Raw genomic sequence first — 16,636 nt, forward strand, 5'->3', positions numbered from 1 at the left:
CTTACCTAACCCTAACCAATCACTCCTCATTGCTAAACCTAACCAACCAACCATATACGTATATCCATCCCACGAAGGCAACGAGTACTAGCCAATCAGCGGAAGGGCAGGGCGGGCAATTGGTATTTTGTCGCGTGCGAATTACGACACCAGCCAACTACACAACACACGCCCCCTCGGAAAAAGTACAGAATGTACACAAGAGAGCTGCTGATATGCCTGTTGGTGGAGAAAGGGTTTCCTATAGAAAATACATACATATAGATTTCCATATAATATATAAAACGAAAGTAGCATATTACTATAGCTGCCATTCATGACGCTAAATCACTTGGAAATATCAAATTTAGGATGAAAAGTATACAAGTGAGCAGCAGTGCAACAGCGTCCACACACAGATGTATCAAAACAAAATGGGCAATGGCAGAAATGTAACCACATAAAAGATAATCACAGACTGTAAAAAAATAAACAGACAAATTCACAACGGTCAACACATGCAGGGCTTTTGTCAGGAAGGGGGCGTCTCTCGCATTCATGCGTTACATAAAAGGTGAAAGACTGGTCCATGTCCATGCTGCTGCTGTGAGCTACTTCTGGAGAACAGACCACCAGAAAAGAAGCATAAAATAGACATTTTTATCAAAAGGTAACAACCAATACCTTTATTTGATAGCAGTTAACGTTAATTGCACCCCAGGCTGTTTTTAGTTTTTTTTTATCTCACTGAGAGAAGGTTGAAGAGTCCTTCGAGGCTGGTTTTTCATTGTGGTTCTGTTTTCTTGCACGATGCTAATGCAAACAACTCCGGTTACACGATGAAGATGTGTTGACGTCTTTATTAATGCCTTGTTTAATAGTGTGTTTACTATGGTCATCACAGGCAGGCTGTACGGAATGATGGCGGCTTCTTTGCTGAGGATAGGGCGACTGGGCTGTGTCAAGGTAACATCATTTCTAGCATTAACAACATGAATGTTTTATTTAATTTTCGGTGAAAGTCGGTCAGTAGACTTTGATGTTTTGGTATGCCCCATGCTGCTTTAAATGTGTGGTTTTCAAAATAAAAGTATGCATTTAATTTAATTTAAACCTGTGATTTATGAAACCTTTTGAAGCTCAAACTTTAACCAGTAATTGCAGACTGTTTAGTTAGCTGACTGCACGCCTCAATGGAGCAGGCTTAAACCAGACACACAGGCCTGGCAGCTGAAGCTCTACTCAACTCTGACGGTGACACTTGGCATGGGGTTTGTGATTAATTGTCATTCGAAGATTGGTTGTATGAGCATAGACATCTTTGTGTAAGGTTATAGTGAGCATTCACTAGTATAGGGTCAGGGATTCCACTGGAAAGTGACCTTGCATAAAAATGGAAGGCTACTGGACATACCTTTTTTACACCCCACTGACATACCAATGACACAACTCAGGGCTGTTCAGTCAGCCCGTTTAATCCCACAGAACTTTATTTAAAATTGTAAACAACAACCCAAAGTTTCAACAGATACTTCAAAAGAATAAATAATAAACAATACCTGTCATTGGCTGGAATGGTGCAGCTATATCCTTGATTATTTGCTAAATGTAAATATCATATACTGTCTAGTTCATTAAAGAGCCCTTATACTCAAAAAGGGAAAAATCCAATAAAGCAAAATAGGGGCATTTTAAGAGCTTATGATTCCGTCCACACTGACAGTGTGGAATAAGCCCCTTCTTAAAACTAAACTAAACTGTCAGTGACATCCAGATCACAGCCCCAAAAAAGGGAGAAGTGTGTTCTAGTGTAACCTCGTAGTTAATATTAAGAGTAAGACATGTAGCTAGAATAGAAGTGTAATGCTTTTATGGATCTATCTGTAACTATTGTAGCTACATGAACCGAGCCTGGCTTGCTTTCTCAGCATGTAGCCTACTCCATTATTCCTGATGTATGTAGGTAGGGCTGTGTATTGGCAAGAATCTGGCGATACGATATGTGTCACAATTCAATATATTGCAATATATTTTGATACTGTGCGTAAGGCGATATATTGGGATTTTTTTAAAGGGGTGATAGAATGCAAAACCGCTTTTACCCTGTCATAGTTGAATAACGACAATTCGGTGGGTAAATAGGACATACATAGAAGCTCAAAGTCCCACTGACACCCCTTTACTATGAAAATCTCATATTTTGAAACTGCCGCTGAAAACGTGGTAATCTCAACAAAGCTAGTTGCTTACGTAAGCATCTCAAAACATGTACCTTTGTCACGCCCATGGGTGTATTAAGAGAACAGTCACGCCCCAACATTTATATAGGCTACACAACTGACCTGAGATCAGGTAGTCTTCTGAATCTAGGTCACGCAGATCTCTGCTATTCCATTACAAAATTCACTTCTGAAACTTTTTTATGCGAGAAATCAACTATGTAAAGCTCAAATATGGGCCGTTTTACGAAAATGGATGGCTAATTGCAAATTTGGTAAAACTGTGTGTCGGAGTTCAGCTGCCTGTGTTAGGCCTCGCCGCCTGGCCTGCCTTCCTCCACAGACCCCGGCTTGCTGTGAGCTCGATTGAGCTCGAACGGCTGCTGCAGCCCACAGCACCTCATACCCGCGCAAAGTCACCGTTTGGGCTGGTGGACTACTACCAAACGCGCTGCGCCACAAAGCGCCAGGAACGCGCGCATCTCCTCTTCCTGCTAGCTAAATGGCCCGTGTGAGAGCGGTCAGCGGAACCTTGTTACACCAGCAATCTCTTACCAAATGTTACACACATGTCACGCCACTTAGCTATACAACATCTAACTATATGTTTTATAAAGCTAACAACGGTGTCCGGATTTCAAGTTAATGAATATTTGTGAGCTGTACGGGTTTCGTTAGCTGCGACTGTCCCTGCAATCCTATGTGTACAGATTGCGGCTAGTTAGCTTCATTTTGGGTCGTAATTTGAGTATATTTACAGTTTGAATTTCGCCCACGCCACTTATACAACATCTAACTATATGTTTTATAAAGCTAACGACTGTGTCCGATTTCAAGTTAATGAATATTTGTGAGCTGTAAGGGTTTTGTTAGCTGCGACTGTCCCTTCAATCCTATGTGTACAGATTGGCGGCTAGTTAGCTTCATTTTTGGTCGTAATTCGAGTATATTTACAGTTTGAATTTCGTACGCCACTTATACAACATCTAACTATATGTTTTATAAAGCTAACAACTGTGTCCGGATTTCAAGTTAATGAATATTTGTGAGCTGTAAGGGTTTCGAGTAGCTCAGACTGTCCCTTCAATCCTATGTGTACAGATTCGGCTAGTTAGCTTCATTTTTGGTCGTAATTCGGTATATTTACAGTTTGAATTCGTCACGCCACTTATACAACATCTAACTATATTTTTATAAAGCTAACAACGGTGTCCGATTTCAAGTTAATGAATATTTGTGAATTGCAGAGGAATTCTAAGAGGAGGCTAGCTAGCTCTCATTGATAGAGCTCCATCCAGCCGCAGGCTCTATCAATGAGACTCATGGACAAGCGGCGTTTATTTTCCCAATCGTTTGTTTAAATAACTCAACACATTATAATTACACACATTATAAGATTAACTAGAATCTGTGGTAAGAGAATGCTGGCGTAACAAGCTCGCTGGCCCGCTTTCACTCACATACACGGGGCATTTAGCTAGCTAGCAGGAAGAGGGGAGTTGCAGGCCCTGGAGCTCTGTCAGAGCAGCGGCGTTTGGTAGTAGTCCACCAGCCCAAACGGTGACTTTCGCTGGTATGAGGTGCTGTGGGCTGCAGACGTGCCGGAGCTCAATCGGGCTTCACAGCAAGCCGGTGTTACACCGGGGTCTGTGGAGGAAGGCGGGCGGCGGGCGAGGCAGCAACACAGGCAGCCCTCTGAAGTCCGACACAGTCGGACAAAATTTGCAATTAGACATCAATTTTCGTAAAACGGCCCATATTTGACCTCTAAGTAGTTGATTTCTCGCATAAAAAATTCTCAGAAGTGAATTTAATGGTAAAATAGCATATGAACAATGTATACATTTTCTGAGATCTCGCGACCTAGATTCAGAAGACTAACTGATCTCAGGTCAGTTGTGTAGCCTATGTAAATGGTTAGCGTGACCGCTCTCTTAATACACCCATGGGCTGACAAAGGTTCCGGTTTTGGGAGGTTGACGTCAACTTCCAGCTTTGTTGGGATTCGCCCGTTTTCAGCGGCAGTTTCAAAATATGAAATTTTCATAGTAAAAGGGTGTCAATGGGATTTTGAGCTTCTATGTATGTCCTATTTACCCAACGGAACTGTCGTTATTCAACTACGACAGGGTAAAATCGGTTTTGCATTCTATCACCTCTTTAAACAAACAATTGGGGAAATAGACGCCTCTTGTCCGCGAGTCTCATTGATAGAGCCCGCGGTGAGCTGGAGTCCATCAATGAGAGCTAGCTAGCCTCCTCCTAACTGACATTCACAAAAATGCATTCAATTGAAATCCGAAATCGGACAAGTGTTAGCTAAGCTTTGTAAGATCTTGGGGAACCTGTAATATACATGCCGGCAGGGCTCCAGACTGCGACCAAAATTTTAGAGTGTGCGACTAAATTTTACATTCAGTCGCACATGTGCGACCAGTAAATTTGCCCCCTTAACACTTAAACGTGGAAATTTCGGTACCTGAGAGCGTGTAAGCACAAAGCTTATCTGTCCTCTCTGCATAGCGACAGAGCGGAGCTCCGGCGCGCGCACACACACGCGCAGAGGTGTGGACGGAGCAGACTCGTCGGCTCTGCAGTTTTGTTGAAGTTACAGTTAGTCACGGAAATGCCAATAAAGTGGTTGCAAGTGTGGTTAAATTTTTTCAAAACTTCACACAGACAGCGTTTGCTGCGATATGATATTAACATCGAGGCGAAAGCGGTCGCTGGCGTTTTCCTGTGAGTCAAGCAGGCACAACGTTGGTTTATCTGCCCTGGGACTGACTGACAGTGTGAAGGCAGCTTGATTTCTACAGCACCTTTCAGCAACAAGGCAATTCAAAGTGCTTTACATGAAACAGTAAAGAGCAGTTAAAAACGGTCATGATGAGAATAATATAAATACAAGAATAAAAGTTACAGTGAGTAACAAATTAATAATTATTCAATTCAAGGTTGTAGGGCAGGTTTGGGAGGAGAGAGGGAGGGGTTTATTTTTAGTTTAGTTTAGTAGCCTAAACAATGCATGTTTAAGTTTAAGTTAAATTCATTGTAATTGTAGACTGGAGACTAGAGCTGGTATATTTTTTTAATATTTGTACTGTCATGACAGCAGTGGTGCTGTCGGTTTACCTTCTATGTTGCATCTTCAAAAGTGCACAATAAAATGTGAAACTAAATTTGAAAAATCACCTTGTAATTTCTGCATCTATTATCAAAGTGTTTATTAGTAATACAGTGGAAATTAGTATAAATGTGAATATTTGGTTAGCATGTTTTACGGTGTGTGCCCCTAAATTTTTAAGTTGGGGGCCACTGTGCTCCTAGTGAAAAAAGTTAGTCTGGAGCCCTGTGCCGTGACGAAATTCAAACTGTAAATATACTATAATTATGCCGAAAGTGTAGCTAGCTAGCTGCGATATTTCCCCGTTGTATTCAATGGGACATATAGCTAGTTAGCTGCTCCTCGTAACAAGACCCCGAGTTCATAAAAATGCCTTAAATTCAAATCGGATACAACGTTAGCTTTGTAAAACCTTGGGGTAGCTGTGATATCAGTGCCGTGACGAAATTCAAACTGTAAATATATTATAGTTATGCCGGCAGCTGGCCGCGGAGCCCCGTAGTGCAATAATTCACAAAGGGTGACTTTGCCCTGGGTATGGAGCCCAGCAGGCTGCCGCTTTCTCGTCAGACTGTGTGGAGCTCCTAAAGTCAGACACTTTTTACCAAATTTGCAATTAGCCATTGATTTTTGTAAAACGGCCCATATTTGAGCTTTATATAGTTGATTTCTCCCTTAAAAAAGTCTCAGAAGTGAATTTGGTAACGAAACATTGCAGTGTCTGGAATATGAGATTCTGTCGCGTCTCTAATGTGTGTGTATGGCAATTCACTCAACCAATCAGCGTGCAGCTCATCTAAATATTCATGAATATACCATATTTGGAAGAAAAGCTCTTGTTACAAATAGGGCCAAAACACAGGGATGCATAAGGGCCAATAAAATATCAACCAGGCCATTTTCAGCCCAACCAATGTTACATACCCCATTAGGAGACTATAAGGAACAGTGTGAAATACCCTATATAATCATTCTATCACCTCTTTTAAAGTATAATTTTAGAAAAACTAATATTTAAAAAAAAAGACTTGATGTTCATAAAAGTCAAAGAAAATTACTTTAGGTAAACAATTCAGTACACAGAAAATCAAATAGTTTGGGATTGTGGTTCACAGGTTCTTAGTGAGTTATGTTGATATGTTAAAGTAGGCCAAAGTTCAGCCATAGCTACATTGTTAGCTTCTAGCTAAAAGTCAGGCACTGTTAGGCAAGGACACTAGCGGTGTGTCTCAGCATAGCCATCTAGCGGTAGGGGGTTTAAACACAACATAAACGTGAACCACTGTCTTACATGAATATTTTTGAATGTTAAAACGTAATAAAAAAAATCGATATTGCCTTTTTGAAAATCGATACAGTATTGCAAAATAAAAGTGTGTGTGTGTGTGTGTGTGTGTGTGTGTGTGTGTGTGTGTGTGTGTGTGTGTGTGTGTGTGTGTGTGTGTGTGTGTGTGTGTGTGTGTGTGTGTGTGTGTGTGTGTGTGTGTGTGTGTGTGTGTGTGTGTGTGTGTGTGTGTGTGTGTGTGTGTGTGTTTGCAGGCTGAGAGCTGGAATACTCTGAGTAGAGCACCTGCAGCTGTAACCTTTAGCTCAAAATCTGGTGGTTCCAAGAAGTCGTCAAAAAAGAACAACTCAGGTAGGTTTCAGAGAGTAACTGCTTACTGTCACATGTGGCGCAGCCTTTATCAGCTCTTGAATAAAGCTCGCTCCGTTCAATTTCAATGTAGGTAAAACCTGTAGTTTACTGCAAAGTTATTTACTACAACAGTACAAAAACCTTAGCCTTGGGCGACTGCACATTACTGCCCATTGCTAATGCTTTCACCCCATTTTGTGTTATTTTGAAAGAGCTGATTGCCAAAGGCATAAAACTTTGATAATATTAATCTAGTTCCATCAATGTTTTTATGGTATCTTTTTGCCTATTGGGTTGTTATCTGCCTCCTACTGGCAATTAATAGGCATTGTCTTGTCTGCAGATGACACTGTAGTAGGATCATTCCCGAATACAAAAACTGCTACAGCCCTATATCTGACTGTATGATTTCATTATGCAATAGTTTTCAAGGTTAGACCCTGAAATATATCCTACTATTACATTATTCAGTATTTCTAAGTAAGTGGTAGTTGTGAATACGATGCAGAAACCATGTAACAAATCAGAACATTGTTCAGTATAAAGGTGGTTTTCACCTTTTGTGTCTTTGACATTATGTAGGTTGGCGCACTGCTGGGGCACAGGAAAGGTCAGAAGGGAGATTCCAGCCCACATGGCTCATGTCATGGTAAAAACATGCAGCAGCTGCTTAGCCATGGCTGCAGCGTAAGCGAGTAGTTGTGTAAATAAAGGTCTATTTAACTTGCAGCTACCGGCTGCTTTTGCAAACTTTTGAATATAATAATGGCAGATTTGTGAGGATGGGTTTGCTTGTTGTATGCTCTGGTGGTGGAAACCATTGGTATTAGATAACTGAAACAAATTGTCCTTTCCGTTCAGGTTCTATATTGATGAATAATTTTACACTAGACGGCCTCTGTTGTCTTAAATAATGTATTTAATTAGTACTGCCAGGCCGTGATGATACACATGCGAAATACAGAATATTGTCCATTTAACAAACCAATCAAACACGGTCAAAAAGGGCATGGGTCTTCTATGCTATCTAGACTAAACTACAGAATCCTATGTCCACTTCTGGATTTCCTTCCACAGGTTTAGAAGATCATCACTTATTTATGTGTGTAGAACATTTTGAATTATCTCAATATAAAGCTGTTGTGGTCAAGGTTACAATTGTTCTTTTCTGTTGAGAGTTTTCTTGAAACGTTTTGCTGTATCCCTTTGGCTAACTCGCAGGCTTGTGATATTTTTCTGTTTTCTTAGTTTTCCTGTAAACTGGTACATATAAAACATTCCAGTAGATCTCTGTACAAAAAAAGGATAACATGTTGGCATTTTGTTAAATGTGGGTTTATAGTGAAATTTTGATCTTTAACCATATACGTATGTTTAAAGAAAATAATGCATCTTATCTGCTTCCCCTCCACCTTTGTCCTAGACAAAGACCAGGCCAAAACATATTTCGATATAGAGAAACTTGTCCAGCACAAGTCCTATGAGTTTCCCAAGAAAGGCATGTCTCCGGCAGCAGCCGCTGCAGCAGCAGAAGCTGCAGCTAAACCAGCCGCAGAGCCTGCGCCCTCTGCTGCTGCACCCGAGGCTGTTGCAACCAGCCCCGTGGTAGAAGCTGCCGCTCCCGCGGTCGAAGCGGTCTCTGAATCTGCCTCAGCAGTTGAAGCCACACCTGTGGTGGAGGCTGTGCCTGAAGCTGTGGTTGAAGCTGTCGCAGAAGCCACACCTGTGGTGGAGGCTGTGCCTGAAGCTGTGGTTGAAGCTGTCGCAGAAGCCGCACCTGTGGTCGAGGCTGTGGTTGAAGCTGTCGCAGAAGCTGCCCCCGTTGTGGAGGCTGTTGCTGAAGCAGTCGCAGAAGCTGCACCTGTGGTCGAGGCTGTGCCTGAAGCTGTGGTTGAAGCTGTCGCAGAAGCTGCCCCCGTTGTTGAGGCTGTTGCTGAAGCAGTCCCAGAATCTGCACCTGTGGTTGAGGCTGTCGCAGAAGCTGCACCTGTGGTTGAGGCTGTTGCTGAAGCTGTCGTTGAGGCTGTTGCTGAAGCTGTACCTGAAGCTGCACCTGTGGTTGAGGCGGTCGCTGAAGCTATCCCTGAAGCCGCACCTGTTGTTGAGGCTGTTGCAGAAGCAGTTGCCGAAGCTGCAGCATCTATAGCTGAAGCAACTGCTCCTGCGGAAGCTCCCGCTGAAGCCGCTGCCCCAGCAGCTGAAGCTGCCGCCGCAGTCGCTGAAGCTCCTGTTGAAGCTGCAGCTGAAGCCCCGGCTGTTGAAGCAGCAGCAACCCCTGAAGCTGCTCCAGCAGAACCTGCTGCCGAAGTTCCTGTCGAAGCTGCTCAAGAAGCCACTGCTGCTGAAGCTGCACCAGTTTTGGAAGCTGCCCCTGAAGTTGCCCCTGCTGAAGCCCCAGAGCCTGCAGCTGCTGAAGCTGCCCCTGTAGAAGCTGCTACAGAGCCTGCTGAAGCTGCCCCCAGTGAAGTGGCTGCCGATGCTGCAGCTGAAGTTTCGGCCCCCGCGGAGAGCACCGAGGAGCTGGTGGACCCTGCTCCACTCGTAGCTGAAGCTGCGGGAGAGGAGCTGCAGGCGGACATCCCAGCTGAACCAGTTGAACCAATTGAGGGTACACACCACAACCTCCTCCCCCACAATCCTTCTCTTTTCCTCTGTGGACCCTGCAGTCTACCAGCAGTCATTTTCATCACCATTTTTTTTTCTTTGAATTTACAGTAGTTGTTTGTGATGAGCGTAAGGATAAAGTGTAAAGATACCTGACATCACAAAGACACTACTTTTTGTTCTAGCCTTGCGCAGGTTGTTCCTGATAGTCCCTAAATGATCCATTTTAGCCCATAACCCTACAACAATAGTTTCCCTTCTTCATGTCCTATTACACCCTGCCCCATGTGGCCAGAGTCATCTTTCACGAAGCTACAGTTCAACTCACTGCTAATGTGTTTGCTTCTTCTTGCATCCATCTTGCATATGATGCATGTCCTTAACTGCACATCATTTCGGCATAGTTTATTTCTTTCCACCTTTCCAAGTTTTTGTCTTTCACTTACTAATGTCTGCCTGCTCACTGCACTCATTTCTTTAGTTTTTCTAGAATTTCTTTCCACCTTTCTTCATGAGTCACTGTGATATGTTCTTGACACCTTTTCTTTTTTTTTACTGATTTTTCTTTTTATTCCTGTCCAAATAACCGATGCTTTCTTTGGTTTTGAGATCCCACTCTTCTTTCCTAACATGTTCCAACCTGATAGAAAGTCTTACTTCTATCATGTGTTTAATGTTGTGGTTTTATGGAGCTGTTTTGCTTTATTTTTTTTTTATTTTTTTTTTTATCGGTGTTGGATAAAAATAAAAAAATAAAGATAATGTTAAAGGTACTGTTTCCACTGGTGAAGGAGAAGATTGCATCCGTCACCTTTTTTTATTTTTTTACCTCAACCTTCTCTGCTCCTTTTCTTGCGTTCCTTACACTTTTCCCACTTATTTGGGAGTCTCATGGTAAAAGTAAAATGTAATCCATCTCTTCATGTGGGATCCTATTGTTAGGTGTATTTTCTTAATGGATAATGTGTAAATGGAAACTTTCTTTCACGGTAAAAGCACTTGATGAGGTCGCACAGAATTTCTGTTTGACTACTAGACTGTTGGCAACCCGTACCTTCCAGCAGTGCTATACATGTGTTGCCTAGCATGACCTGTCACAGCAACCTTTTTAACCTGTCAACTGACCTGACCACTCACACGTTCTTTCCTGTCTGTCTACCGTCCCAGGTGCTGTTCTGTGCATGAGGGTTACGGTTAAAATTGGGATTGGTTGTTCTTTACTTGTTCTAACCAAATGGGCAGATGCTATCCAAATGCACCGTCCTGGTTTATGAGTTTGTGTCTTTTTAAAGAGAAATTTATTTGAATTTTATTTTTTCCCCCCTGTGACTCTCAGCTCAAATGGACCCAATTCAGAAGCTCTTCTTGGACTCCATACGCGAGTACTCCACAAAAAGCCAGTAAGTCTCACTACCTCCACCAAGCACGTTTAGAATTCCATCCCAGTTTTTGTGTTGCTGTTACTCTGTCATTGGCTTAGCTGTGTCAAAGAATTTCTAATAAGGGAAGAGGTTCCACTCTCTCGATACTTCTGGCTTCTGAACTGGTTGCAGTTCCACTCTTTCCATTAGAGGGCGCTCACGGGCGAGTGCAGAATGAAAGGGACTCTATGGAGCTGTACCCCTCAAAACGTTTTGTATAGTAATTTGAATGTTGCATTCGAAAGGGGAGGCAAAGAAAATACACACTGCTGGGTGTTTTTTTTTTTAAAGTCTCTTCTTTTTCTAAAAGGCCTTAAAAATGTTAATGAGGTCATACACATCGTACGGCCGGAGATACTGCTTTACGGCAAGCTCTGAGTCACTCCTTTTGTTTTCTCGAGGCATCGACAACACAGCTGACAGGTTCGGCTCTCCCTGTTAATACATGTGCTAGAAAGAGGTTTGCTGATGTTTTAAAGACCACGCCGAAATATTTACTCTGACATTCACGCTCTGCTTCGGAAGCCGTCAAGCGGGATCTCCGATCGTAATCAGACCTTCACTGACCAATCAGCATTCATTAGCAGAATGCTAGCGTGTTATGGGCAACAACGACTCAACCTGTAAGAAATCAAAAGGACATAAGTACTTGTTCATTCAACTTTCGACCTATAATCCATGTTGAATTTACAAAAACTACAATCAAATCTGAGGTTTCTCTACGACAATCGGGCGAAAGAGACAAATGTAGCCGTCTAGCTCCATAGAGTCCCATTCATTCTGCACTGGACCGCGATCACCCCCAGAGGAACTCTGGTGGAACTGCAACCAAATTTGGTTCAATGGGGCTGAATAGGGAGTGAACATTTGGCTGTGTGTTCAAACAAGCACAGGATTAGCTGGCCAGTAGCTAAAGTGTGCAGTGGAAGTTACCTTAAGGCCGGTGTTCTGTCGATGTAGCATACTTTGTCAGAATAGCATACCGGAAGTTTAGTTTTATAGCGGGTCTTTTTTGTCAAAACCATACAGTTTTGTGAAGGGTATGTGTTTTGATAACCCCTGTTTAATAAAAGAAATACAGTTTTAAGGGGTATGCTGTTTTGTAACCCTGTTTAATAAAAGAAATACAGTTTATAAGGGTATGCTGTTTTGATACCATTTTAATAAAAATACAGTTTTATGGGTATGCTGTTTTGATAACCCCTGGTTTAATAAAAAATACAGTTTATAAAAGAGGTATGCTGTTTTGATAGCCCATTGTTTAATGCGATATACAGCGGTTCATGAAGTTGTGTAATTGTGATTTTTGAATCTTATATATCGAGACGTTTTTGTCGGTTTTACGTGGACAAGACGAAAATGTAAAGTAATGTATTTCACCAGCGGGCGCTCGCGCCCCCGCTTATGGAGCCTTTCGCCTCCGCGCCTTACCCCCGAAAATAACGTTACATTTACAAGTCCTAAAATAACGTTACATTTACATGTAAAAATAACGTTACATTTACACGTAAAAACGAAAAACGTCTCCGTGAACACGTATCAATAGATTAAGAATAATGTGGCCATTTACACGAACTGCCGTGAGACCGGTTGGATATAATACACCAACACTTACCGCTTGTAATCTTAGGTATGCTGAATGTGGTTTAAATTTAACGCATGCAATCCCAAAAATGTCACTGCTGCGCATGCGCATTAACCAAAGGTATCCCATTCTGTGGGTATGGTGTTCGTAGAACACCGGCTACACACTGGATGCGTCGCGTGAGCGTGTCAGCTGCGTGGCGTGTCCGATTATATTTGGGCTCCCATGTTAACAATTTAGAGCTTACACCCTGCCTGCGTGACACGTCTCAGGCGCGGCTTGAAAACGCGTGCATTCTAGAAATAAAACCGACGCCTATTTTTCACGCGACACACAAGCGTGTTGGAAGCGTTTCCAGGCAAAATAGAATAGGAAAAGATGTTTTTATGTAGTTTAGACACAAATACATATTAATGACATTTTGATGTTTGAAAGTCTCTAGGTTTTGATATAAATGTAATTAATTAATTAATTGTCACTACAGAAGGAAATATTCTGGAGCCTATTTTGCCGTCAATACTGCCGACGTTGTCTTTGCTGTAATCAGATCAGTATATATTTATGTTTAACATGGTATTTCATTTTATCAATGGGAAACATCCATGAGTCCAGACAAGGCTAGCAGCAGCAGCAGCAGCGCTGCGTCAGACACCTTTCTGGGGTGTAAAGACATTGAAAAATCCACGCAGCTGACACGCAACAGAAACGCCACGCGCACGCCAAGCAGCCAGTGTGTAACCGGCCTAAGGTTCACCCCACACAGCTGCGAACATTAAAATTGTTACGTCGCACTTGACAGACTTTTGGTCGCAATCTGGAGGCCCGCTTATGTGTCCTGGCCGGGCCACATTAAGGAACGCCTACTCGACTGTAAGCGGAACTAATGAGAGTAATCACTGAAAGGGAATCGCGGGTGTCGCATAACTCAGGAATAAGATATATCTTTAGATGCACACCTTCCAAAGCCCAAATAATATAAATGGAGTCTTGAAAGGTTAAGATTTAAGCTCCTGAGCTCAGTTTATTTACAACAGGATTGTTGCGGTGACTTTTGCCACTAAACGTCGCCAAGGGATTGCTAGACTAGACAATATTTACCACGCTCTTTTGCTTGCGATTTACCATTTATTTTTCCAAACAAGCAACGTGTCTACACGACCCGGTTCCAGAACGGTATGCTCATCCAGTCTCGATCACCTCCACCTGTGCTGGAAAGCTCACCTACTGTGTGGCAACTCCACCCAGTGTACAAGAGAAATGACGGATGCAAGTTTCCCCTTTTCTGAGACTTCCAACTATTTTACTAAACTAAAATAAATGAAACATGATTCTATTTTGATACGTTTGCCTTGTGGGGGTTCCATTTAAAAAAAATAAAGAAAAAAGTCTGAATGTGCTGATTTGCACGGATGATTTGACTGAGAATGTCATATCAGCAAATGAAATGGAGCTTGGCTGATAAGGGCTTGTTGTCCTCCTCCTGCAGGTCTTCGGGGGGGCTAGTGGATGCAGGTTCAGAGTACGAAAAGGCCTTGGCAGAGGAGGTAGCAAAGCTTCAGAGACTCTATGGTGGTGGCGACCTCGCATCTTTTCCAGAGTTCAAATTCACAGGTGAGTTAAGTTAATCAACTACTGGTCAACCATTACAACTAGGCCGTGAAGAGCAGTTCTCTGACTGATGTATGAAGTATAGTTCCTGCTGTTAACAGCTCTTCTTTTTTATTTTTTTTATACTAAAGGATTGTGAATCAAACGGCAACAACAAAATATATTTTCTTGATCAATGTTTACCTACAGTAATCTGCTAGATCTATGTTTGCCATGTCTCAGCACTATGGCCACAGCTTTATTCTTTTGCTTCATTTCTAAAACGGCGCAGATGGATATTGGATATTGAAGTGATGCTGTGCTTTTTCTCTCATATCCTTTTTTCTATTGACAGTGTAGTGCTGAGATTCCCTTCACTTCCATTGAACAATCTGCTTGCCTCAAATGTCTGTCTGAGGCTACATTGACACTACTGCATTTTGGTTTAAAAACAGATATGTTTTGCTATGTTTACGCCTCGCGTCCACACTACTGCAGAGTTTCCGAGCCCCTAAAACAGAGACATTTGGAAACACTGCTGCCCCCGATTTTGCTTATAAAACTCCGGGGTTGCTTTGTAGTCTGGACGGGCACAAATGGAGACATTTGGAAACGACAACGCACGTCACTCAGTCTTATCTGTTAGGTAGCTTACATACCTTCACTTGCAGCTCCACCTCGTCCTCGCTCCAAGCTAATAAATCCCTGTTCTTACTTCCCGCTATTGTTGTTATTCTTTCTCCAAAGTATTTTCTGTATTATCAGCTTCTACATCCATGAATTTGAACCGTGGAGTAAATCGGACCGTCTGCTTCCTGTTTACACCGGCACGCACATGTCCAGTGTGTGTGTGAATGGTCATGTGATATGTGTTGTCAGACGTGTTAACATGAACGGAGATTAGCTCTGCTACTGGAGTTAAAACTCTGTGTGTGGATGTAGCTCACAGCTACTGCAATTTATAGAATTCATGGCCCCCAGAGGTCAATTCTTAGTGTCTTGTAACACCACCATCACCACCATCTGGTACACAAGAGATATTAAAGTGCTCATATTCTGCTCATTTTCAGGTTCATAATTGTATTTAGAGGTTATACCAGAATAGGTTTACATGGTTTAATTTTCAGAAAACACCATATTTTTGTCGTACTGCACATTGCTGCAGCTCCTCTTTTCACCCTGCGTGTTGAGCTCTCTGTTTTAGCTACAGAGTGAGACATCTCACTTCTGTTCCATCTTTGTTGGGAGTCACACGTGCAGTACCTAGGTAAGGACTACTAGCCAGTCAGAAGCAGAGTATGAAGGCATGCCCTGACAGTACCTAGGTAGGGACTACTAGCCAGTCAGGAGCAGAGTATTAGGGCGTGCCCTGACAGTACCTAGGTAAGGACTACTAGCCAGTCAGGAGCAGAGTATTAGGGCGTGCCCTGACAGTACCTAGGTAGGGACTACTAGCCAGTCAGAAGCAGAGTATGAGGGCGCGCCTGACAGTACCTAGGTAAGGACTACTAGCCAGTCAGAAGCAGAGTATGAGGGCGGGCCCTGACCGTACCTAGGTAAGGACTACTAGCCAGCCAGGTCAGAGTATGAGGGTGTGTCCTGACAGTACCTAGGTAAGGATTACTAGCCAGTCAGAAGCAGAGTATGAGGGCGCGCCCTGACAGAAGGACTACTAGCCAGTCAGAAGCAGAGTATGAGGGCTGCCCTGACAGTAAGGACTACTAGCCAGTCAGGAGCAGAGTATGAGGGCGGCCCTGACAGTCCCTAGGTAGGGACTACTAGCCAGTCAGAAGCAGAGTATGAGGGCTGCCACGCTAGCAGCTAGGCGTAGCATTATAACGTGTGTTCCAAAGTGACCACGTCTGTCTCTGAAGTAAAGGCTGGACTACAGTAGAGCTGTTTGGAGCAGTTGGTGAACAGTGTTTTCTGTTGGAGATGGTAAGTCCCTTTGGGGGGACTTTGGGCTTTTTCACTTTGTAAACCTATAATGTGCACAAAAAGATATATATATATATATATATATATATATATATATATATATTATATATATATATATATATATATATATATATATATATATCAAACATGCACTGAGTTAATAACCCTACTTTGTGTTTTCAGAGCCCAAGTTGGATGAAGTTTCCCAGAAGTGAACCTCAGCACTTTGCAGTTAACCTTTTTTCTAACGTCGCCTTTTCCCCGTACATCTGTGTCTGCTTAATGTCAAAGTTACAACAAACCGTTGTCTCTAGCTTTTGTATGTGAGAGTAGAGCTGTTTCAGTAGCTGGATATTTTAAGGGAATGGAAGCTAACGCATTAGATGTACATTTTGGTGGACAAAGTGAACTTAGAGCTGTGAAATAAGCTTTGTGCAGATTGATCCATGGCTGAGCTGAATTTGAATAAAAACAATAAATTCCAGTGTGTATGTCGTATGCATGCCTCTTTCTGTCGCGGTCAGGTAAAGTATAGTCCCGCAT

General features: G+C 42.6%; 1 protein-coding gene across 2 annotated transcripts; it reads left to right on the plus strand.

Moving 5' to 3' along the window:
• The first annotated feature begins 516 nt into the window (after positions 1-516).
• si:ch211-140m22.7 (uncharacterized protein LOC570370 homolog) lies at positions 517-16,584 on the plus strand. 2 transcript variants are annotated; one of them, XM_039817735.1, is made up of 8 exons: positions 517-649; positions 884-945; positions 6,853-6,958; positions 8,382-8,632; positions 8,687-9,566; positions 10,899-10,962; positions 14,055-14,179; positions 16,277-16,584. In XM_039817735.1, exons 2-8 carry the CDS (start codon positions 898-900, stop codon positions 16,306-16,308), a joined length of 1,506 nt encoding a protein of 501 aa, XP_039673669.1. In that variant the 5' UTR covers positions 517-649; positions 884-897; the 3' UTR covers positions 16,309-16,584. The 2 variants fall into 2 exon arrangements, with proteins under 2 accessions (XP_039673669.1, XP_039673668.1); XM_039817734.1 differs by having other exon boundaries at positions 8,382-9,566.
• The last annotated feature ends 52 nt before the right edge of the window (positions 16,585-16,636 follow it).

Source organism: Perca fluviatilis, chromosome 12, assembly GCF_010015445.1.
Source record: "Perca fluviatilis chromosome 12, GENO_Pfluv_1.0, whole genome shotgun sequence".
Lineage (NCBI taxonomy): Eukaryota > Metazoa > Chordata > Actinopteri > Perciformes > Percidae > Perca > Perca fluviatilis.

Excerpts from the sequence above, each read along its gene's own strand:
- si:ch211-140m22.7 (XM_039817734.1), top strand. The coding sequence starts at position 898 with ATGATGGCGGCTTCTTTGCTGAGGATAGGGCGACTGGGCTGTGTCAAG. Across the intron at positions 946-6,852 it reads GGCGACTGGGCTGTGTCAAG|TGTTTGCAGGCTGAGAGCTG; the intron begins GTAACATCATTT and ends TGTGTGTGTGTG. Across the intron at positions 14,180-16,276 it reads TCCAGAGTTCAAATTCACAG|AGCCCAAGTTGGATGAAGTT; the intron begins GTGAGTTAAGTT and ends TTGTGTTTTCAG.